At 45.4% G+C, this 24,398-nt stretch overlaps 1 protein-coding gene across 2 annotated transcripts; it reads left to right on the plus strand.

Moving 5' to 3' along the window:
* The first annotated feature begins 116 nt into the window (after window positions 1–116).
* Window positions 117–13,211, plus strand: LOC139278792 (chymotrypsinogen A-like). 2 transcript variants are annotated; one of them, XM_070897929.1, is made up of 7 exons: window positions 117–168; window positions 284–387; window positions 2,032–2,111; window positions 2,510–2,591; window positions 4,413–4,593; window positions 12,823–12,956; window positions 13,050–13,211. In XM_070897929.1, exons 1-7 carry the CDS (start codon window positions 117–119, stop codon window positions 13,209–13,211), a joined length of 795 nt encoding a protein of 264 aa, XP_070754030.1. The 2 variants fall into 2 exon arrangements, with proteins under 2 accessions (XP_070754030.1, XP_070754031.1); XM_070897930.1 differs by having other exon boundaries at window positions 2,510–2,576; window positions 4,401–4,593.
* The last annotated feature ends 11,187 nt before the right edge of the window (window positions 13,212–24,398 follow it).

The raw sequence follows: 24,398 nt of genomic DNA on the forward strand, positions 1-24,398 counted from the left end.
TAAATACTATTTGCTATCTGTTTACGACATTCCTATTGTACGGCACCTAAGGTTCATGGCAACCAAAGTATATAAAACCCTTCACCGTCTTCTTAAGGCTCATAGCAACATAAACCATGGCATTCCTCTGGCTTCTCTCCTGCTTCGCCTTCATTGGAGCCACTTATGGTAATTTTGTTTTAAATGAAAGTTTAATCATTGAAATGGAAGATATAGTTTTGGATAGTCAGATATTGTTGATAATACAACATTGTAACAATTGCTTCTTTCTATCTGGGCGCAGGCTGTGGCTTGCCGGCCATCACCCCTGTCGTCACGGGCTATGCTCGAATTGTCAATGGTGAAGAGGCCGTTGCAGGATCCTGGCCCTGGCAGGTCTCCCTGCAGGTGAGCTAATGTTATTCAGCTATATATAAAAGTAAATTGTTCTGTTGATATTCAAGCAGTTGACATCATCCTGTGCTATATCCATAGGACATGCTCTTCAGCACTCACATTGAATCCTGGTAGACAGTTAAAAGCTCATAGACCATATACAGTAGGGAGAAATAATGAAGGACAATTTGCTGCTTCTTCCTCATAAGATTGATGTGGATGAAGAAAGGCATGCACCCCATTCTAGTTTATCCATATGGTGAACCTCCGCACATTGCATCATCCAATTGTTTTTAAGGATAATTCCAGGGTTTTTAATCTCCACTGTCCTACTGGAAGACCACTCCACATATTCCTCGTTCTTTGTATGAAGAAGAATTTCTGTCATCAGCCTTATGTTGTCAGAAAGTGAATCAAGCACTGACCCCAGGGTACACCACTTCCAACCTTGCTCCCGTCCGAGGAATACCAATATACCCCATCTCGGTGTTTTCTGTCCATCAATTAACTTTCTATCTGCTAAAATTCCAGTTATACCACATGCCTGAATTTTTCTAATAAGCTTCTTATGAGACACCTTATCAAATTCTATATATACTACACTTACTGCTTTCCCTTTTTCTATCCAATCTGTCACTTCTTCAGATAAAATGACTTGCCTTTAACAAATCCATACTGTTGCCCTTAATCAACACATTTCTAAATGCTCAGTAATTTTATCTTAAATTATAGATTCACCCACAAATGAGATTACACTACTTGGTCTATAGGTAGCTGGTCAATCCTTCCCTCCCTTTTTGAACAAATATGTTACATTGGTCACTTTCCAGTCCCATGGTAAATTTGCAAATTTAAGGAGGATTGAAAAGTTGTGGCCAGAGCCTCTGCTATCTCCTTTATCACTTCTTTCAACTGCTCTGGGTGCCTCAAATTCTCTAAAAATCTGTATAGAATCAATTCCTTTTCTACAATCACCTCTAACAATTGCTCCATATCATCCTCTAGGACATCTACATTCTCAATTCCACCATCATTTGCATTAAAACAATTTAAAATATTTATTTAATATCCTGCTACACATTCATGCTTCACAGTTAGACTCCATCCATCATCCCTGAGTGGTCCTACCCTCTCTTTCAATATTTTTAACTAACTTTTTATATGCTTATGAAATCCTTTATCATTTGTTTTTATATTATCTGTTACCCTTTTTCCATATACTCTTTTAGCCATTCTAATCTCCCTTTTTACCTCCCACCTTACTTTCTATATTCCTCTTAATTGTCTTTAGTCTTATTAACCCTAATTTCATCATATCCTTTCCATTTAAAGTTTCTGTTTCATTTTATTATCTCTGTGTATCCTTGGAACTCAATACTTCAATGCATCCCTTTTCGTTTATAGGAATACATTTATTTTCCACTCTTTCTATCTCATATTTGAAAATTTCTCACTGTTGGTCTGACTACCTGTTTGCTAACGTCCCTGCCTAGTCAATTGGGTCCATATTCCTTCTTATAGAGAAATCCAGTTCACAGTATGGAGACCCTGCCCCCCACTCTCCTACCAATAAAACTAGGCCCACTTTACAATGGGAAAAAATTGAAGAAGCTGTTGCCGTGGTGATATTGAGCATTTTGTTTCTTTGTGTAACAGACCGACAGTGGATGGCATTTCTGCGGGGGCTCTTTGATCAATGAAAACTGGGTTGTCACTGCTGCACATTGTGGTGTGAGGTAAGTCTTCATACTAGGCCTGCAAAAAGTAAAAAAATCTGAAATTGCAGCTCTAAAGCTTCATTCATGGGGGGTAGTGCAGTTTAGAATCATAAAATCATAGAATGGTTACAGCACGGAAGAAAGCCATTCAGCCCGTCGAGCTTTGACTGCCATTTTTGATCAAAGTAAAATTTAGTGCAAGACGTATATTGCAGGTGGGGGAAGAACATTGATCTGAAGAATAGTAAGACCCTTCCCTGAAGAGAGTCAGGGAAATAGAAGATGCCTGGAAAGTGATGATGACAAGAAAGTGCAGTTTTCAGTTTTGAATACTGGGAGACGGAATCCTTTAGTTGCTGACATTTTGCTACAAACGTACTCACTGTCACTTCTTGTTTCCCTTTTGTCTGGCACAGTACTGCAGATTTCGTTGTTGTTGGTGCCCACGACAAAAGCTTAACATCAGAATTGAGCCAGAAATCCATGACTATTGTCAAGGTATGTATAGATCGCTCTGTAAATCTAGGATTCTATTTGAATTCAATTCTAGTTTGGATTAAACCACTGTTAAGATTCAAAATAATGGGGGAAATTGGGCACCACAGAGAATGACCACACCTGCTGCTGGCATTGCATATCCAAAATAGAAAAGTGTTCCATTCCCCAATACTAATATTCCTCACCTTGCCCAGCATTAAAACATTGTGGGGTCGAAATTCGGTACAGCCGTTTTTGAGGCGGTGTCACCGCCTGAGTGCTGACTTTAGCGCCGGGCGTTAGGCGCAGCCTCAAAGTCGTAAATTCAGTTTGTGCGCCCAAAGATGAGAGAGCAGTGCTAAAATGTTGCATTGCACACTCATCCTTGGGCGGCAGTTCGGGAGGCCGACTGAATTTCCCGACGGGAAGCTGCCGGCATGCTAGAAAAAAAAAGGGAAGAAAAAAAAAACCTAAAACTTCTCTGATCCTCACACGCACTTCCCCACTCTTAAAACTAATGAAAACATGCAGAAATGAATGGAAAAACTTACCTTCCTTTCTGGGTGATTGCGCCCGAGATCCGCTCTTTAATGACCACTTTTTCCTGGCTGTATGGCCGCCTGTTTGTACAGTAGCCGTACAAAGCAAATGTTGCGACAGAGGTGTCAAAGAGGCGTTGTACGCTGGATGACATCACCACGTGGGTGGCATTAGCTGGCACAGCGTTGCCTCTTGGCACCTCTACCAAAGAGCCAACTTAATTTAGGGCAAGGCGTCGATGCCACTTACCGTCGAAGGTGGGCCTTTGCCGCCCATAGCCACTTCCCGCGCACGGTAACAGGCAGCGTACAAAACCAAATTTTAACCCCCGTAACTCTGACAACAGAATCATCAGTCAAGTTGATACTAATTGGAAACAAGAGTCACTTGCAGGTGTTTATTGAGGTAAGAAAGAAAGAAGCAGTGGCGGGCACAGATTCTGAGCAGGCCACATGCCACTTGCCCCCAAGCTTTGGGCCCTGGTTTCAATCCAGTCCGTATTGATTTCTCCCTCAAATTTCCCGGCCCACTGAGCTTCCAGCAGTATTTACTTTGTGATGAATTGTTAGTAAAATTGCTGGCATTACAATATTTGTGGAGACAAGCTCATGCATACGTATACACACACATCAGGCAGGATTAGAACTTTGACTTTTTATACATGAAATTATGTGACTGAAAATATCGACTCTGACAAAGTGTTAGGATCAAGGCTGACAATCAAAAAAAGTGAGTTTGGTCTCAAAACCCTTTAACTATTTGGAGCTGCGATACTTTTAATGCTGAGGACCAACAAAATAAATCACATTTTTATTTAAAATAAGTGAACCTCACTTAGAACGAGTGAGAATTGACAGGCCTGAATCTTTAAAACTCACTTGCTGGTATCAATGGGCATTTTAGTGCTAATTTACAGAGCATATAAATAAGAGTCCTATTAATTGGCTTAAAGCTCTATAAAGAATATCAAATTTTGAAAAGAAAACTGAAGATGTATATTTTATGCAACAGTTTACAGAGAGCCACCATGGGCATCAATCTGTTTGAGTTTTTATTTTATATGTCTATTTATTTTCCATTAACTTGCTGACTGGTCACTCTTTTATCCAGTGATGTGTTTTGAACTTGTCAATGAGCAATGGCCCTTCCACAGGTGCTGCTGCAAATTAGCATTTGTTTAAGCAAGGGTTTCCCCTCTGAAATCCAGCAAAGTCTGCAGCTATTTATCTCAAGGAACTGCGTACGTGTAAAACATAACAAGAGTAATAAGCTCAGCCACTGTTCCTGCACTTTCCATTACAGGTCATTACTCATCCCAAGTGGAACACTTACACCATTAACTATGATGTTTCTGTAGTGAAGCTTGCATCCCCTGCTCGTTTCAACACTCAAGTATCCTCAGTCTGTCTTGCTGCTGCATCTGATGACTATCCAGCTGGCATGAAGTGTGTCACAACAGGATGGGGAAGGACCCGCGCCAGCCGTACGTCACTTAAAACCTTTAGAAAAAGAATCTAAACTTGACACAGATAAGTCTTTCTCTGCAATAGTTGTCGGTTTCGTATCCTCGTACTCTTCCCTTGGAGAATAGTGGAAAGTAGTGGAAAGATTCACAGGCTGATTGACAGTCTGCCAGGCCGTGACGTGAATGCCCCTTCCATGGCGGTAACCATTGTTATCCCAGCTGATAGGGTGGTTAGTCCCATACAGTGGGCTGGTTTTATGGGCTCCCACAACCCATACAATGAGGAGGGAACCAGCCACACCCACCAGATGCAAGTATCCCACTCTCCAGGACTCTCTGGAGCAGTATTCGAACCTTGCACCTTCTGACTCAGCATTCTGCCACTAAGCTAAAAGCTGTAGTGACCAATTGTCACTTTGCATGTGCTCATATTGAATGTCAGTACAGCTGCATTTTCAAACATACATTTTTGGAAATGTTGTTTCGATGAACCAATAGGAATATGATTGACATTGGAAAGGTTAGTTTCTACTGGTTAGCAGGAAGAGTTCCAGAGTTACTTGGGTTTTTGCTGTCCTAATCTATTTTTAGTAATAATCGTATGGCATCACAGACACTCTTATCCAGATTGCTCAAATGGTGAGTTATCTTCTTAGGCCGTCCCTCAAATCGAGGATGACTCGCTTCCACACCAAAAAGGGATGTGTTCAATGAGTTCACAGGTGTTTCAATGAAGGACCTAAAATTCCAGGTCCCAAACTGCATTTTGAAGGGTACAAGATGCCTGTGCGTGGATTTTTTAAACATGTGGTGGCCTTTGCACACCAGCCACCACACAGGCTTAACAGAGCTTGGTCTTGGTCCAGTGGCAAGGGTTAACCAAGACGACTGGAGACCAGCTCTGCTGCACGGACCTAGTGCGCACACATATCGCAGTGTGGGCTGGCCCATGCTGCCCCTGGATCCACGTCTCTTCTGGGCCCCGATCACATTGCACTGCAATCTCTCGCCGCTCCTTCGCTCCGACCTTACCGCTCCTCCTGTACCTTCCCACGCTTGGGTTATAATAAAGAGGCAACACTCAAGAAGCCAACTGTGGAGACGACCAAATCCTGGTGTTAAACAAGAAATTAGGGATGCGTGCAATAAAGGTACAGCATGGGCGACTTTAATCGACATATAGATTGGGTTAACCAAGTTGGTAGCAATGCGGTGGAGGAGGATATCCTGGAAGGTATTAGGGATGGTTTTCTAGACCAATATGTCGAGGAACCAACTAAAGAGCTGGCCATCCTAGACTGGGTGTTGCGTAATGAGAAGGGACTAATTAGCAATCTAGCTGTGCGAGGCCCACTGGGGAAGAGTGACCATAATATGGTAGAATTCTTTATTAAGATGGAGAGCGACAGTGTTAATTCAGAGACTAGGGTCCTGAACTTAAGGAAAGGTAACTTCGATGGTATGAGACGTGAATTGGCTAGGATAGACTGGCAAATGATACTTAAAGGGATGACAGTGGATAGGCAATGGCAGACATTTATAGATTACATGGATGAACTTCAACAATTGTACATCCCTGTTTGGAGTAAAAATAAAAAAGGGAAGGTGGCTCAACCATGGCTAACAAGGGAAATTAAGGATAGTGTTAAATCCAAGGAAGAGGCATATAAATTGGCCAGAAAAAGCAGCAAACCTGAGGACTGGGGAGAAATTTAGAATTCAGCAGAGGAGGATAAAGGGTCTAATTAGGAGGGGGAAAATAAAGTATGAGAGGAAGCTTGCAGGGAACATAAAAACTGACTGCAAAAGCTTCTATAGATATGTGAAGAGAAAAAGATTAGTGAAGACCAACGTAGATCCTTTGCAGACAGAATCAGGTGAATTTATAATGGGGAACAAAGAAATGGCAGATCAATTGAACAAATACTTTGGATCTGTCTTCACTAAGGAAGACACAAATAACCTTCCGGAAATACTAGGCGACCGAGGGTCTAACGAAAAGAAGGAACTGAAGGAAATCCTTATCAGTCAGGAAATTGTGTTAGGGAAATTGATGGGATTGAAGACCAATAAATCTCCAGAGCCTGATAGGCTGCATCCCAGAGTATTTAAGGAAGTGGCCCTAGAAATAGTGGATGCATTTGGTGATCATTTTCCAACATTCTATTGACTCTGGATCAGTTCCTATGGACTGGAGGGTAGCTAATGTAACACAACCTTTTTAAAAAGGAGGGAGAGAGAAAATGGGTAAATATAGACTAGTTAGCATGACATAGGTGATGGGGAAAATGTTGGAATCAATTATTAAAGATGAAATAGCAGCGTATTTGGAAAGCAGTGACAGGATCGGTCCCAGTCAGCATGGATTTATGAAAGGGAAATCATGTTTGACAAATCTTCTAGAATTTATTGAGAATGTAATTAGTAGAGTGGACAAGGGAGAGCCAGTGGATGTGGTGTGTTTGGACTTTCAAAAGGATTTTGACAAGGTCCCACACAAGAGATTAGTGTGCAAAATTAAAGCACAGGGTATTGGGGGTAATGTATTGATGTGGATAGAAAACTGGTTGGCGGACAGGAAGCAGAGAGTCAGAATAAATGGGTCCTTTTCAGAATGGCAGGCAATGACTAGTGGGGTGCCGCAGGGTTCAGTGCTGGGACCCCAGCTATTTACAATATACATCAATGATTTAGATAAAGGAATTGAATGTAATATCTCCAAGTTTGCAGATGACACTAATCTGGGTGGCGATGTGAGCTGTGAGGAGGATGCTAAGAGACTACAGGGTGACTTGGACAGGTTAGGTGAGTGGGAAAATGCATGGCAGGTGCAGTATAATGTGGATAAATGTGAGGTTATCCACTTTGGTGGCAAAAACAGGAAGGCAGAATATTATCTGAATCGTGACAGATTAGGAAAAGGGGAGGTGCAGCGAGACTTGGGTGTCATGGTACATCAGTCATTGAAGTTTGGCATGCAGGTACAGCAGGCGTGAAGAAGGCAAATGGTATGTTGGCCTTCATAGCTAGAGGATTTGAATATAGCAGCAGGGAGGTCTTACTGCAGTTGTACAGTTGGTGAGGCCACACCTGGAATATCGTGTTCAGTTTTGGTCCCCTAATCTGAAAAAGGACGTTCTTGCTATTGAGGGAGTACAGCGAAGGTTCACAAGATTAATTCCTGGAATGGCAGGACTGACATATGAGGAGAGACTGGATCAACTGGGTTTGTATCCACTGGAGTTTAGAAGAATGAGAGGGATCTCGTAGAAACATATAAAATTCTGATAGGACTGCGCAGGTTAGAGGCAGGAAGAATGTTTCCGTTGCTGGGGAGTTCGAGAACCAGGGGTCACAGTCTAAGAATAAGGGGTAAGCCATTTAGGACCGAGATGAGGAGAAACTTCTTCACTCAGAGAGTGGTTAACCTGTGGAATTCTCTACCGCAGAAAGTTGTTGAGGCCAGTTCATTAGATATATTCAAAAGGGAGTTAGATATGGCCCTTACGGCCAAAGGGATCAAGGGGTTGGTGAGGCGTGAGTCCGGGGATCAGCAGAGGCCTATAAAAGGCCGCGAGAGATGTCGGGAGTTTGTTGGTGAGGCGTGAGTCCGGGGATCAGCAGAGACCTATAAAAGGCCGCGAGAGGCGTCGGGAGTTCGTTGGTGAGGCGTGAGTCCGGGGATCAGCAGAGGCCTATAAAAGGCCGCGAGAGGTGTCGGGAGTTCGTTGGTGAGGCGTGAGTCTGGGGATCAGCAGAGGCCTATAAAAGGCGTACTTGTGCAGCTACAAGGAGAAGGCAAAAAAGAAGTAGAAAGAAACAGAAAGGTGACGTCACAGCCTAGGGGGTAAGTGATTGGCTGGTGATTGGTGAGTAGTTTTTCTTTTTCTTTTTTATATCAGTCAGTAACTTTTAGCATTATTGTTGCCAATTTAAGTGTATCTAAGTCATGGCAGGAGAGCTCGGTCGGGTGTTATGCTCCTCCTGTACCATGTGGGAACTCAGGGACACCTCTGGTGTCCCTGACGACTACGTGTGCGGGAAGTGTATCCACCTCGAGCTCCTGACGGTCCACATTGCGGAATTGGAGCTGAGGGTGGATTCACTCTGGAGCATCCACGATGCTGAGAATGACGTGAGTATCACATGTAGTGAGTTGGTCTTACCGCAGGAGAAGGGTCCTCAGCCAGATAGCGAATGGAAGACCAGCAGGAAGAGTAGTGCAAGGAAGGTAGTGCAGGGGTCCCCTGTGGTCATCCCCCTGCAAAACAGATACACCGCTTTGAGTACTGTTGGGGGGGATGACTCATCAGGGGAGGGCAGCAGCAGCCAAGTTCATGGCACCATGGCTGGCTCTGCTGCACAGGAGGGCAGGAAAAAGAGTGGGAGCGCGATAGTGATAAGGGATTCAATGGTGAGGGGAATAGATAGGCGTTTCTGCGGCCGCAACCGAGACTCCAGGATGGTATGTTGCCTCCCTGGTGCAAGGGTCAAGGATGTCTCGGAGCGGGTGCAGGACATTCTGAAATGGGAGGGAGAACAGCCAGTTGTCGTGGTGCACATTGGTACCAACGACATAGGTAAAAAAAGGGATGAGGTCCTACGAAACGAATTTAAGGAGCTCGGAGCTAAATTAAAAAGTAGGACCTCAAAAGTAGTAATCTTGGGATTGCTACCAGTGCCACGTGCTAGTCAGAGTAGGAATCGCAGGATAGCGCAGATGAATACGTGGCTTGAGCAGTGGTGCAGCAGGGAGGGATTCAAATTCCTGGGGCATTGGAACCGGTTCTGGGGGAGGTGGGACCAGTACAAACCGGACGGTCTGCACCTGGGCAGGACCGGAACCAATGTCCTAGGGGGAGTGTTTGCTAGTGCTGTTGGGGAGGAGTTAAACTAATATGGCAGGGGGACGGGAACCAATGCAGGGAGACAGAGGGAGACAAAAAGGAGGCAAAAGCAAAAGACAGAAAGGAGATGAGGAAAAGTGGAGGGCAGAGAAACCCAAGGGAAAGAACAAAAAGGGCCACTGTACAGCAAAATTCTAAAAGGACAAAGGGTGTTAAAAAAACAAGCCTGAAGGCTTTGTGTCTTAATGCAAGGAGTATCCGCAATAAGGTGGATGAATTAACTGTGCAAATAGATGTTAACAAATATGATGTGATTGGGATTACGGAGACGTGGCTCCAGGATGATCAGGGCTGGGAACTCAACATCCAGGGGTATTCAACATTCAGGAAGGATAAAAGGAAAAGGATGTGGGGTAGCATTGCTGGTTAAAGAGGAGATTAATGCAATAGTTAGGAAAGACATTAGCTTGGATGATGTGGAATCTATATGGGTCGAGCTGCAGAACACCAAAGGGCAAAAAACGTTAGTGGGAGTTGTGTACAGATCTCCAAACAGTAGTAGTGATGTTGGGGAGGGCATCAAACAGGAAATTAGGGGTGCATGCAATAAAGGTGCAGCAGTTATAATGGGTGACTTTAATATGCACATAGATTGGGCTAGCCAAACTGGAAGCAATACGGTGGAGGAGGATTTCCTGGAGTGCATAAGGGATGATTTTCTAGACCAATATGTCGAGGAACCAACTAGGAGGGAGGCCATCTTAGACTGGGTGTTGTGTAATGAGAGAGGATTAATTAGCAATCTCATTGTGCGAGACCCCTTGGGGAAGAGTGACCATAATATGGTGGAATTCTGCATTAGGATGGAGAATGAAACAGTTAATTCAGAGACCATGGTCCAGAACTTAAAGAAGGGTAACTTTGAAGGTATGAGGCGTGAATTGGCAAGGATAGATTGGCGAATGATACTTAAGGGGTTGACTGTGGATGGGCAATGGCAGACATTTAGAGACCGCATGGATGAATTACAACAATTGTACATTCCTGTCTGGCGTAAAAATAAGAAAGGGAAGGTGGCTCAACCGTGGCTATCTAGGGAAATCAGGGATAGTATTAAAGCCAAGGAAGTGGCATACAAATTGGCCAGAAGTAGCAGCGAACCCGGAGACTGGGAGAAATTTAGAACTCAGCAGAGGAGGACAAAGGGTTTGATTAGGGCAGGGAAAATGGAGTACGAGAAGAAGCTTGCAGGGAACATTAAGGCGGATTGCAAAAGTTTCTATAGATATGTAAAGAGAAAAAGGTTAGTAAAGACAAACGTAGGTCCCCTGCAGTCAGAATCAGGGGAAGTCATAATGGGGAACAAAGAAATGGCAGACCAATTGAACAAGTACTTTGGTTCGGTATTGACTAAGGAGGACACAAACAACCTTCCAGATATAAAAGGGGTCAGAGGGTCTAATAAGGAGGAGGAACTGAGGGAAATCTTTATTAGTCGGGAAATTGTGTTGGGGAAATTGATGGGATTGAAGGCCGATAAATCCCCAGGGCCTGATGGACTGCATCCCAGAGTACTTAAGGAGGTGGCCTTGGAAATAGCGGATGCATTGACAGTCATTTTCCAACATTCCATTGACTCTGGATCAGTTCCTATCAAGTGGAGGGTAGCCAATGTAACCCCACTTTTTAAAAAAGGAGGGAGAGAGAAAACAGGGAATTATAGACCGGTCAGCCTGACCTCAGTAGTGGGTAAAATGATGGAATCAATTATTAAGGATGTCATAGCAGCGCATTTGGAAAATGGTGACATGATAGGTCCAGGTCAGCATGGATTTGTGAAAGGGAAATCATGCTTGACAAATCTTCTGGAATTTTTTGAGGATGTTTCCAGTAAAGTGGACAAAGGAGAACCAGTTGATGTGGTATATTTGGACTTTCAGAAGGCTTTCGACAAGGTCCCACACAAGAGATTAATGTGCAAAGTTAAAGCACATGGGATTGGGGGTAGTGTGCTGATGTGGATTGAGAACTGGTTGTCAGACAGGAAGCAAAGAGTAGGAGTAAATGGGTACTTTTCAGAATGGCAGGCAGTGACTAGTGGGGTACCGCAAGGTTCTGTGCTGGGGCCCCAGCTGTTTACATTGTACATTAATGATTTAGACGAGGGGATTAAATGTAGTATCTCCAAATTTGCGGATGACACTAAGTTGGGTGGCAGTGTGAGCTGTGCGGAGGATGCTATGAGGCTGCAGAGTGACTTGGATAGGTTAGGTGAGTGGGCAAATGAATGGCAGATGAAGTATAATGTGGATAAACGTGAGGTTATCCACTTTGGTGGTAAAAACAGAGAGACAGACTATTATCTGAATGGTGACAGATTAGGAAAAGGGAAGGTGCAACGAGACCTGGGTGTCATGGTACATCAGTCATTGAAGGTTGGCATGCAGGTACAGCAGGCGGTTAAGAAAGCAAATGGCATGTTGGCCTTCATAGCGAGGGGATTTGAGTATAGGGGCAGGGAGGTGTTGCTACAGTTGTACAGGGCCTTGGTGAGGCCACACCTGGAGTATTGTGTACAGTTTTGGTCTCCTAACTTGAGGAAGGACATTCTTGCTACTGAGGGAGTGCAGCGAAGATTCACCAGACTGATTCCTGGGATGGTGGGACTGACCTATCAAGAAAGACTGGATCAACTGGGCTTATATTCACTGGAGTACAGAAGAATGAGAGGGGACCTCATAGAAACGTTTAAAATTCTGACGGGTTTAGACAGGTTAGATGCAGGAAGAATGTTCCCAATGTTGGGGAAGTCCAGAACCAGGGGTCACAGTCTAAGGATTAGGGGTAAGCCATTTAGGACCGAGATGAGGAGAAACTTCTTCACCCAGAGAGTGGTGAACCTGTGGAATTCTCTACCACAGTAAGTCGTTGAGGCCAATTCACTAAATATATTCAAAAGGGAGTTAGATGAATTCCTTACTACTCGGGGGATCAAGGGGTATGGCGAGAAAGCAGGAATGGGGTACTGAAGTTTCATGTTCAGCCATGAACTCATTGAATGGCTGTGCAGGCTAGAAGGGCTGAATGGCCTGCTCCTGCACCTATTTTCTATGTTTCTATGTTTCTATGAAAGCAGGAAAGGGGTACTGAGGTTGAATGATCAGCCATGATCTTACTGAATGGCGGTGCAGTCTTGAAGGGCCGAATGGCCTGCTCCTGTTTCTGCTCTATGTTTCTCTGTTAAAAAAAGAGAAACAAATATCAAAATATTTTGTTCAGTCACAATAGTCCGAATAACAATCTATTTTTTTACTTGCATTGTAACGTAACCCTGCAAGGATTAAAGCAAGGCACAATTTTTAGTGAAAAATTGATTCACATGTCATCTAATCTATTACAGCTGCCGAGCGCCCTGACAAACTACAGCAAGCAGCCCTTCCTCTCCTTAGCAACACCGACTGCAAGCAGTACTGGGGTAACAAGATCAGCGACATCATGATCTGTGCTGGTGCAGCTGGTGCATCCTCTTGCATGGTATGAACCTGTTTGGAGGTATTTAAATCTTTCTTCGATTGCAAAAAATGGAAACTAAAAGTCTGGGGGGTGGTGTTTCTCTCCCATTAACAGGGTGACTCTGGTGGCCCTCTTGTCTGTCAGAAGAACAATGCCTGGAACCTGGTTGGCATCGTTTCTTGGGGCAGCGGTTCCTGCTCCACCAGGAGACCCGGGGTCTACGCCCGTGTGACTGAGCTCAGAGGGTGGATTGATGAGACCATTGCAGCTAACTGAATGCAAAATAAAAACATGAATCGCAAATTAAAATAAATGAATTCATTCAAAAAGCATTTTAACCTCGTCTCTTTCTTAGTGGCCCTGCTGCGTGATGTAAATTACAATCCTTTACAGAGTTTTTAAAAAGTATTCATGTTTGGGATGTGGGCGTCGCTGGCAAGGCTAGCATTTATTGCCCATCGCTAGTTGCCCTTGAGAAGGTGGTAGTGAGCCGCCTTCTTCTTGAACCACTGCAGTACGTGTGGTGAAGGTACTCCCACAGTGCGGTTAGAGAGGGAGTTCAAGGATTTTGACCCAGCGACGATGAAGGAACTGTGATATATTTCCAAGTCAGGATGATGCGTGACTTGGTGGGGATCTTGGAGGTGATGGTGTTCCCATGCGCCTGCTGCCCTTGTCCTTCTAGGTGGTGGAGATCGCCAGTTTGGGAGGTGCTCAGGCAATAAAGTTTGTAGTCTATTATCTTTTATATTGAAAAATTAAATATTTGCGGCAATTGGAAAAATACAGTAAAGTTGCACTTTGATTCTAATACTGATATACTACAAACTCGTACGCAGCACTTGTTAATAGAAGAACACACACACAAAACACTATCTCAAATCTAGGCTTCCTTGCATCTCATTCATCAGAAGTTTTCAAAACAGAATTGGATATATACTTGAAAAGGAAAAATTTGCAGAGCTAAGGGGAAAGAGCAGGAGAGTGGGATTAATTAGATAGCTTTTTCAATGAGTCAGCACAGGCACAATGGGCTGAAGGGCCTCCTTCTGTGCTGTATGATTCCATAATTCAGTGTTCTAAAATATAATAATATACAAAGAAGCTTCATCAAAATACGCCCTCAAAATTGAAAAAAAGTATGACATACAGATGCACACACAATATAAAGTTTACATTTCCTGAGTTTGTTTACTATAATTACTAGCATACATCACGTTCAGTGAAGTGGGCAGAAGACCTCGTACCTCAGTGGCTGGTGTTGAAACAGGGACTCATTGCATTGTCAAAAATGCAAGCTCAGTCTTCCACAGGACCTGAAACTCCTTACCTCCTTCAGTCTTCCTGCTATAGCCTACAGGTTCTTAAAATGCAAGTGGCCATCACCTACCCATTGCAGCTCTGTGATTTATCCGTGTTTCTCTCCCACTCTTCAACATTGGTAGTGTTTTGCATTATGAGCCTTGGCCCTTCAACTAAGTCTTTCAATTTAATAAGAATAACTTTTGCTGACTGGGTTTCAGAGGAACTATATCAACTAGATTGCCCACATCAACCAATTATCTTACCGCAACGAGCTGTGGCATACAGTGCACAACTTGTTCCTAAATCCATGGCGACTACTCTTTATGTGTTTTTCTGACAAAAATGTTGATAGCATCTTCAAAACGCTCTCCATTTTTTTCCTTGCCATAGGTGGTAGGCTAATTACATCTATAATCCTGGCTTCATGTCTCACTTTTCTTTAATACCAGGATGTCATTCATTATTCTCCAGGCCTTAGGTGTAGCTGCTCTATTTGTGTAACGCAAAAAAATATTAATCAGAATCTTCTTCCTCTCTCACTTTCATGCAGATTCTATGGAGTATACTATCGTGTTCAGGTGCCCTGTGCACGTGGAACTTGTCTGAGCTTGACTGGGTTTTGAGTTTCTCAAAAACACTGAAATAATAGTGAGCGGTTGTGTATATTTTTGTATTGATATGTTGCAATACAAATTCAGAGAAGCTCTATCTTACAGATCTCCATATGTGACGGGGACCTGCATATAAAATTTGAAAGCTGAGAAAGATATGCACACAGTGAAAATATTTAACATATCGCTGATACATACACCAGAACCTAATGGGATCATGTAACCTTACAAAAGCTCATCTGTATTCAACCACAGTTTTAATGTTGAAATGTTTTACACTGCAGTTTTACAATAAGTATGGGTGAAAATGATGAACACACTATCAAGAATATTTCTAAAAAATTCTATATCAAGAAACTGTGGTACATATCGACTCGTATTTCATGGAAAATTATATTTTTAATGCTAAGTCGTATCCCTGGTCGTTTGAGAGACGGTGGACTAGAATTTCCAAAAAAATCTGCCAGCGTCAGATTGCCGCTCAAATTATTGGCGGCGAAAAATTCCATTAAAAAAAAGAAAAAATCCGCGCGGTGAAAAAAAATGGACCTTACACCCCAATTCTCGGCGGAAAATGGAATCTTTGGTCGATTGGGCGGTTCTTAAAAAAAAATGGGCGATAATTACTAAAATTTACAGTGAGGCTGCGGGTTGGGCCTAGGAGAAAAACAAGTAAAATATTTTTTCATAAAACGTGAAATAAAAAATCAGAAAAACATTCTCAGGACCCTTTTCCCCTTAATCATTGCAAGAGAACTTTAAAATAATTAATAAAAACCCATTTACTTATCTTTCTTTGCAGGGCTACTCACCTACCGCCCAGCACCACTGCTTCTTGTGGGCGTTTTTTTTTCAACTTATCCACGGGTCACCGCTGAGCCAAAAATCGGGCAATGGCGGTCTATGGATGGTGCAGTCCGCTCCCCAGCGGTACTTCGAAACCGCCGGCGGAACTCAGTTGTGGAAATTTTCGCCGACCCGGTTCTCGCCCAAAACAACCAATACCGCCGAGAAACCGGGTGGCGATGGAGTGGAAATTCTAGTCCTGTGCCTCAGTAGATGTCAGTCTGAGAGATTATCTTCTTTCAGTATTACAAATTAAACAATGACTGGGTAAACATGAAAATACAGCTGCAGACATATAGGTGGGCTGAATGTATAGGTTTGTATGTGTGTGAGGGGGTTGGAGAGGGAAGATCGCTTTGGTATCTCAAAGATTTAACTGCATTCATTTTGACCCTCCCCTCTTTCTCATGTAAAATAATTGGGAGTCAATTTCGATCTTACAAGGGCCATTTTATAATTTTAATTGTAACTTACTTTGTCAATCACTGATGTTACATTTCAAATTCTTTCCCGACTCTTTCCTCAGACTGAGGCAAACACGCACACTCCCTATGATCCAAAGGATGACCCAGTGTACAAAGTTATCTGGGATATTGTGCCCTAGTAAAACTATGGACTTTGTCTATTGACACTGGATTCATACTTAGGGTTTCCACTATACATCCATACTTTGAGGACAATGAATATCAATCGCACCAGATTCTTTTGTACCTGAATGAATGACCACATTTATTCATGGATAGAGCCTTCCACTATAGCAGGAAAGTACAGCCAGTGAGTCACCTCTGGGGGAAGGCTAAACAAGCTAAGTTGACTGTCATGTATTCAACCATCATTGTAACCCATGTATAAACTGACCTAAGTTATACACTGTGAGAACAATGACCACTAGGTGGTGAACTTGTGGGAGACACTCCTAACCTGGACTTTCAGGTATAAAAGGGGAAGCTCCACCCACCTTCATCACTTGAGTGCTAGCAAATAAAGGTTACTGGTCACAGAGTGACCTTCTCTCAAGTATAGGCCACGTGTGTATTTATACTGTATAGTAAGGACATATCATTGGCGATGAGAAATTGGGATTTAAACCACGCGAGCATGGCCACTAGCAGCACAGACGAGAGGTACTGTGTTGGTGATGATTGGGACGATTTTATTGAGAGACTACAGCAAAGTTCCATCACTAAGGAATGGTTGGGACAGGAGTCGGCCGGCAAACACAGGGCTCATCTCCTGATGGTTTGTGGATCCAGGACGTACTCCCTGATGAAGGACCTTCTAGCGGCAGAGAAGTTGGCGGACAAGACATTTGAAGAGCTCAGTAAGTTGATCAGGGAACACCTTAAACCGGCGAGCAGCATGCACATGGCGAGACACCGGTTTTATATGCACCAGCGGCGAGAATGGCAAAGCGTTCCAGACTTCGTGGCAGACCTCCGGCGACTGGCGAGCCTATGTAAGTTCCCAGGTGCATGCAGAGCGGAGATGCTGCGAGACTTTTTTATTGAGGGCATTGGGCATGCTGGGATTTTCAGGAAACTGATTGAGACCAAAGACTTGACCTTGGAAACAGCGGCTTTGATGGTCCAGACTTTTATCTCGGGGAAGAGACCAGAATGATGTTTGACAAAAATTTGTTCAAATGCAGCAAATGGACAGGGAGTCAACATTGTTAAAGCGACACACAGTTCTCCAGGCAGACAAAGGCAATCGGACATGCCCTAACATGCAGTCGAACCCAGAGGGGGAATTTGACAGAGACAATGGCTAACTGAACGGCGATTCATGCCATCGCAAGGGACAATGCAGCCAGTAATGGGGCCATCAACACCTGTTAATGGTGCACTTAAGGACAGTCACAGAGACAGTCAGAGACGATCGACTGGTAGTGGACCTTTTGTTTCCAACAACGGCTCATGTTGGAGGTGTGGAGGCACAGACCCAGCCAGAGTTTGCAGGTATCAGCAATATACCTGCAGAAATTGCAACGTCAGCGGACACTTGGCGCGTATGTGCAGGAAGCCTGCAGCCAGGCTGATGTACGAGGAGGACGGGCCTGATGTAAGCCCTACGAGGCCAAGTGTATACTGGGGGCAAATTGCTGGAAATTGAAGTTCAGCGAGTTCATGTGGAGCACATATACAGTTCATAGACCAGGATGCCACCTATAATGATGAAAGTGCTCCTCAATGGCATCCCAGTTTCAATGGAGCTAGAAACGGGGCCAGCCAGTCCCTGGTGAGTATCAAACAGTTCAAAAGGTTGTGGGCGTCCAAGGCCAGGAGGCCAAAATTACTGCCGATTGACGCACAGCTACGGACATACAAAAAGGAGATAATTCCGGTGCTAGGCAGCGCCACGGTAGTCATGACCCACAATGATTCGGAGAACAGGTTGCCACTCTGGATTGTCCCAGGGGACGGTCCCGCACTACTGAGGAGGAGTTGGCTTGCTGTCATGAACTGGAAATGGAGCAATGTCAATGCAATTTCTTCTGTGGAGCAAGTATCATGCTCACAGGTCCTGGACAAATTTGACTCATTATTTCAACCTGGCATCAGCACTTTCATGGGGAGCAAGGTAGTGATTCACATAAACCCGACGCCATTCCAGTACACCACAAGGCCAGAGCGGTGCCGTACGTGATGCGGGAAAAGATAGAAAGCAAATTGGACTGCCTGCTGAGGGAAGACATCATCTCGCCAGTCGAATTCAGTGGCTGGGCGAGCCCGATTGTGCCGGTGCTCAAGGCGGATGGGTCGGTCAGGATATGTGGCGATTACAAGGCCACCATCAATCGGGTGTCATTCCAAGACCAGTACCCGCGACCGAGAACGGAGGACCTCTTTGCGACACTATCCGGTGGCAAACATTTTTCAAAATTGGACCTGACCTCAGTTTACATGACCCAGGAGCCGGCGAGTGAGTCGAAGAAGCTGACCACCATGACGACACACAAGGGGTTGTTTGAGTACAACAGATGTCCGTTTGGGTTTCGATCGGCCGCCGCGATCTTTCAATGAAATATGGAAAGCCTCTTCAAGTCGATTCCAGGGATGGTGGTTTTCAAGACGACATCCTCATCACGGGTCACGATACTGAAGAACACCTCCACAACCTGGAGGAGGTGCTACGCAAACTGGACCGGGTAGGGCTGCGACTGAAAAAGGCGAAGTGCGTCTTCCTAGCTCCAGAGGTAGAATTCCTGGGGATGAGGGTAGCAGCAGATGGAATCAGACCTACTGCTTCCCAGACGTAAGCGATCCAGAGAGCACCCAGACCCTGTAACATGACAGAGCTGCGTTCGTTCCTAGGGCTCCTGAATTTTGGTAACTTTCTTCCCAAATTGAGCACGCTGTTAGAACTGCTACACGTGCTCCTATGCAAAGGTCGGGGAATGGGTCTGGGGGGAAAGCCAGGAAAGGACTTTTGATAGAGCACGCAATTTGTTATGCTCCAACAATCTGTTAACGCTATATGACCCATGTAAGAAACTTGTTTTAACGTGCGATGCATTGTCCTCTGGTGTCGGGTGTGTGTTGCAGCATGTTAATGCCAAGGGTCAGTTACAGCCGGTAGCTTATGCCTCCAGAAGTCTGTCCCAGGCAGAAAGGGGCAACGGAATGGTAGAAAAGGAGGCGCTTGCATGTGTACATGCAGTAAAGAAAATGCACCATTATCTGTTTGGTAGGAAATTTGAGCTGGAGACAGATCATAAACCCCTAACGTCCCTTTTGGCCGACAACAAGGCCATAAATACTAAAGCATCGGCCCGCATATAGAGGTGGGCACTCATGTTAGTCGCCTATGACTATACAATTCGGCACAGATCGGGCACCGAAAACTGCGCCGATGCACTCAGCAGGCTCCCACTAGTCACCACTGAGGGTGCTACCGAGCATGCTGCTGAGATGGTCATGGCTGTTGAAGCTTTTGAAAGCGAAGGCTCACCCGTGACAGCCCGTCAGATTAAAGACTGGACAAATAGAGACCCACTACTGTCTTTAGTCAAGAAATGTGTCCTGAATGGGGACTGGGCAGCCACGTACGGGGCATGCCCTGAGGAATTTAAACCATTTCACAGGTGCAGGGATGAACTCTCGATTCAGGCCGATTGCCTACTGTGGGGAAACCGTGTAGTCATGCCCCAGATGGGCAGCGAGGTGTTCATCCAAGAACTCCACAATGAGCACCCGGGCATTGTCATGAAGGCAATTGCCAGGTCACACGTTTTGTGGCCAGGGATAGACGCAGACCTGGAACTTTGTGTTCACAGGTGCAACACGTGTGCCCAGCTGGGCAATGCGCCCAGGGAAGCCCCCCTAAGCCCCTGGTCCTGGCCTGCCAAGCCATCGTCATGCATCCATGTGGACTACGCAGGTCCTTTCATGGGAAAAATGTTTTTGGTTGTAGTAGACGCCTACTCCAAATGGATCGAGTGTGACATTTTAAATTCAAGCACATCCTCTGCCACGGTAGAAAGTCTACAGGCAATGTTCGCCGCCCATGGTCTACCGGATGTCCTGGTCAGTGACAATGGCCCGTGCTTCACAAGCACTGAATTCCAGGACTTCATGGCAGGCAATGGAATTAACCATGTCAGAATGGCACCGTTCAAGCCGGCCTCAAACGGCCAGGCAGAACGAGCAGTGCAGATAATCAAACAGGGAATGCTCAGGATCCAAGGGGGTTCCCTACAAAGCCACTTATCATGCCTCCTGCTGGCCTACAGATCCCGACCACACTCGCTCACAGGGGCTCCACCCGCAGAGCTACTAATGAAAAGGACGCTCAAAACCCTTATACACCCCACCATGAAAGAAATTGTCGAGAGCAGGCGTCAGTCACAATGTGACTACCATGACAGGAATGCGAGGAGGTATCGATGTCAATGACACTATATTTGTCCTCAACTACACTGCAGGGCCCAAATGGCTCACAAGCACTGTGATTGCCAAAGAGAGGAGTAGGATTCTGGCAGTTAAACTTACCAACGGACAAATCTGACTCAAGCATGTGGATCAAACAAAAAGGAAGTTCAGCAATCCCATAGAAGAAGCAGAGGAAGAACACGATGTAGAGTTCACTCCACTACAGGTGACTGAACACCGGAACCAAGTGGAGGAGAGCCCAGTCACTGTGGGCAGTCCGGACAGGCCTGAGGCACCGCAAACAGCAGACACTCAGGCCAGCGCCCAACAACCGGAGTCCCAACTCAGGCGCTCTACAAGGGATCGTAAACCACCAGAGAGACTCAACCTGTGATCCCAATAAGACTTTGGGGGGGAGGTGATGTCATGTATTCAACCATCATTGTAACTCATGTATAAACTGACCTAAGTTATGCACTGTGAGAACAATGACCACTCGGGGTGAACTTGTGGGAGACACTCCTAACCTGGACTTTCAGGTATAAAAGGGGAAGTTCCACCCACCTTCATCACTTGAGTGCTAGCAAATAAAGGTTACTGGTCACAGAGTGACCTTCTCTCAAGCATGGGCCTCATGTGCATTTATACTGTATAGTAAGGACATATCTTAACATAATATAGTAAGGACCTTAACATATCTTGATATAGATCAATTTTGCTTGTGATACCTGTTAAGTGATTCTCGCACTTGGAACATTAGCAATAAACAGCTTGACCAGCTTCCATCTGAACAGCTTCAGGCAGGTTATAGATGGAATATTTCTCAATATACAATCACAGAACCCATTTCATAAGAACATAAGAACATAAGAAATAGGAGCAGGAGTAGGCCATACGGCCCCTTGAGCCTGCTCCGCCATTCAATAAGATCATGGCTGATCTGATCATGTACTCAGCTCCATTTCTCTTCCCTTTCCCATAACCCCTTATCCCCTTATCGTTTAGGAAACTGTCTATTTCTTTCTTAAATTTATTCAATGATCCAGCTTCCACAGCTCTCTGAGGCAGCGAATTCCACAGATTTACAACCCTCCGAGAGAAGAAATTTCTCCTCATCTCTGTTTTAAATGGACGGCCCTTTATTCTAAGATTGTGCCCTTTAGTTCTGGTCTTCCCCATCAGTGGAAACAACCTCTCTGCATCCACCTGTCAAGGCCCCTCATAATCTTATACATTTCGATAAGATCACCTCTCATTCTTCTGAATTCCAATGAGTAGAGACCCAACCTACTCAACCTTTCCTCATAAGTCAACCCCCTCATCCCCAGAATCAACCGAGTGAAGCTTCTCTGAACTGCCTCTAAAGCAAGTATATCCTTTTGTAAATATGGAAACCAAAACTGCACGCAGTATTCCAGGTGTGGCCTCATCAATACCTTATATAGCTGTAGTAAGACTTCCCTGCTTTTATACTCCATCCCCTTTGCAATAAAGGCCAAGATACCATTGGCCTTCCTGATCACTTGCTGTACCTGCATACTAACCTTTTGTGTTTAATGCACTAGTACCCCCAGGTCCCGCTGTACTGCGGCACTTTGCAATCTTTCTCCATTTAAATAATAACTTGCTCTTTGATTTTTTTCTGCCAAAGTGCATGACCTCACACTTTCCAACATTATACTGTTTTGGATTAAAAAAAGTAGACCCAGGTTCGGGATCTGGATGAATGTCAAATAAGAGACAAGACAAATGAAGTAAAGAATAAGATACCGTTTATTGAGAGAAAAGAAACATTAATAATACAGTTTATGAAGAAAAGAGAAGTATGATAAGATGCAACAACGCTCACGGCCTTCCGCCCGTCGGGAACTCCACAAACGACGGCTGGACTGGAGCATTGGGGGTCCCGGCACCGCTCGCGAATCACGGTCCAAGGTGAAGTTCAAAGAGCTACGGGACAGTGCTGTACCTTTATACTATCAAATAAACATACTGTTGAACAAAACATGGGTGCATGTGGCTTATGGCCAACTCCTAATCTGTAAGGCCCCAGGAGCTTGTCCACAAAGCATGAGATCTCGAGCCGCGGACCGTCTCATAGCAAGCTGATGTGCGTCCAAGGTCGCTTTCTCTCTCTATATATAGCAACAACAATCCACAAAATGGAGCAGAGACACACTGTGAATGATTATATATCATAATTAACCGTATGTGATTAACCCATACAATACAATACTCCATCTGCCAAATTTTTGCCCACTCACTTTGCCTGTCTATGTCCTTTTGCAGATTTTTTGTGTCCTCCTCACACGTTGCTTTTCCTCCCATCTTTGTATCATCAGCAAACTTGGCTACATTATACTCAGTCCCTTCTTCCAAATCGTTAATATAGATTGTAAATAGTTGGGGTCCCAGCACTGATCCCTGCAACACCCCACTAGTTACTGGTTGCCAACCAGAGAATGAACCATTTATCCTGATGCTCTGTTCTCTGTTAGTTAGCCAATCCTCTATCCATGCTAATATATTACCCTCAACCCCGTGAACATTTCGTAGGTGGTAGGTCTCCTAGAAAGAATCATGGGGTGAATTGCCTCAAGGTCTCTCCCAATTCGCCGCCGTAACTTTGGCAGTTTGGCAGAAACCCCATTACCTTGTTTGTGACGCTGAAGGAAATGTGATTAATTTGTCCCAATGTTCCTCACCATGCGCCTGGGGAACATTTAGGTCACAGATACAAAGGAGTGCAGCATGTCCTGACAAAATGCCCTTCAGGTTGCTGTTGTTGGACATCAGGGAGAAGGCCCCAACATTAGAGCCAATCCTTTGCGTGTTCTCCATCTGCCTCAAGCCCAGGCACTGGGGATGAGAGGAGGGGTAAACAGAAAAATTGCCCCCATTAAGTTCAGTGAGAAGTAAAATACTAACCCCAGTTTGGAAACACACCACTTTCACTGAGGGTGTTGCACTGCATGTAATCTTCATCATACTATTTTTGTCAAATTATCTACAAAACACTTAATCCATTCACTATGTCTACAGACTACAATGATTTACATTCAAGGTATTTATTGTCTCAACGGCAACTTTTAGTGTGGTGAATTCCTTGAACAAATTGTTCCAACATCTCCTGCTGCATTGACAGGCACTGGGGAGTGGGTGAGGGGGGGGCGTGCGGTGTGGGGGTGGGGGGGCACGTTGTGCGGTGCAGGATGGGGGGCACGTTGTGGGGTGTGGGGGTGGGGGCGCGGTGTGGGAGTGTGGGGTGGGAGGCGCGGTGTGGGGGTGGGGGGCGCGGTGTGGGAGTGTGGGGTGGGGGCGTGGTGTGCGGGGTGGGGGGTGCGGTGTGGGAGTGTGGGGTGGGGGCATGGTGTGCGGGGTGGGGGGCGCGGTGTAGGAGTGTGGGGTGAGGGCGCGGTGTGGGGGTGGGGGGCGCGGTGTGGGAGTGTGGGGTGGGGGCGCGGTGTTGGGGTGGGGGGCGTGGCGTAGGCGCGGTGTGGGGGTGGGGGGCACGGTGTGGGAGTGTGTGGTGGGGGCGTGGTGTGCGGGTGGGGGGCGCGGTGTGCGAGTGTGGGGTGGGGGCGTGGTGTGCGGGTGGGGGGCACGATGTGGGAGTGTGGGGTGGGGGCGCGGTGTGGGAGTGTGGTGTGGGGGGTGCAGTGTGGGGGTGGTGGGCACGGTGTGGAAGTGTGGTGTGGGGGGCGTGGTGTGGGAGTGTGGTGTGGGGGGCGTGGTGTGGGAGTGTGGTGTGGAGGGCGTGGTGTGCGGGTGGGGGGCGCGGTGTGGAAGTGTGGGGTGGGGGCGCGGTGTGCGGGTGGCGTGCGCGGTTT

Source organism: Pristiophorus japonicus, chromosome 13 (assembly GCF_044704955.1).
Source record: "Pristiophorus japonicus isolate sPriJap1 chromosome 13, sPriJap1.hap1, whole genome shotgun sequence".
Lineage (NCBI taxonomy): Eukaryota > Metazoa > Chordata > Chondrichthyes > Pristiophoridae > Pristiophorus > Pristiophorus japonicus.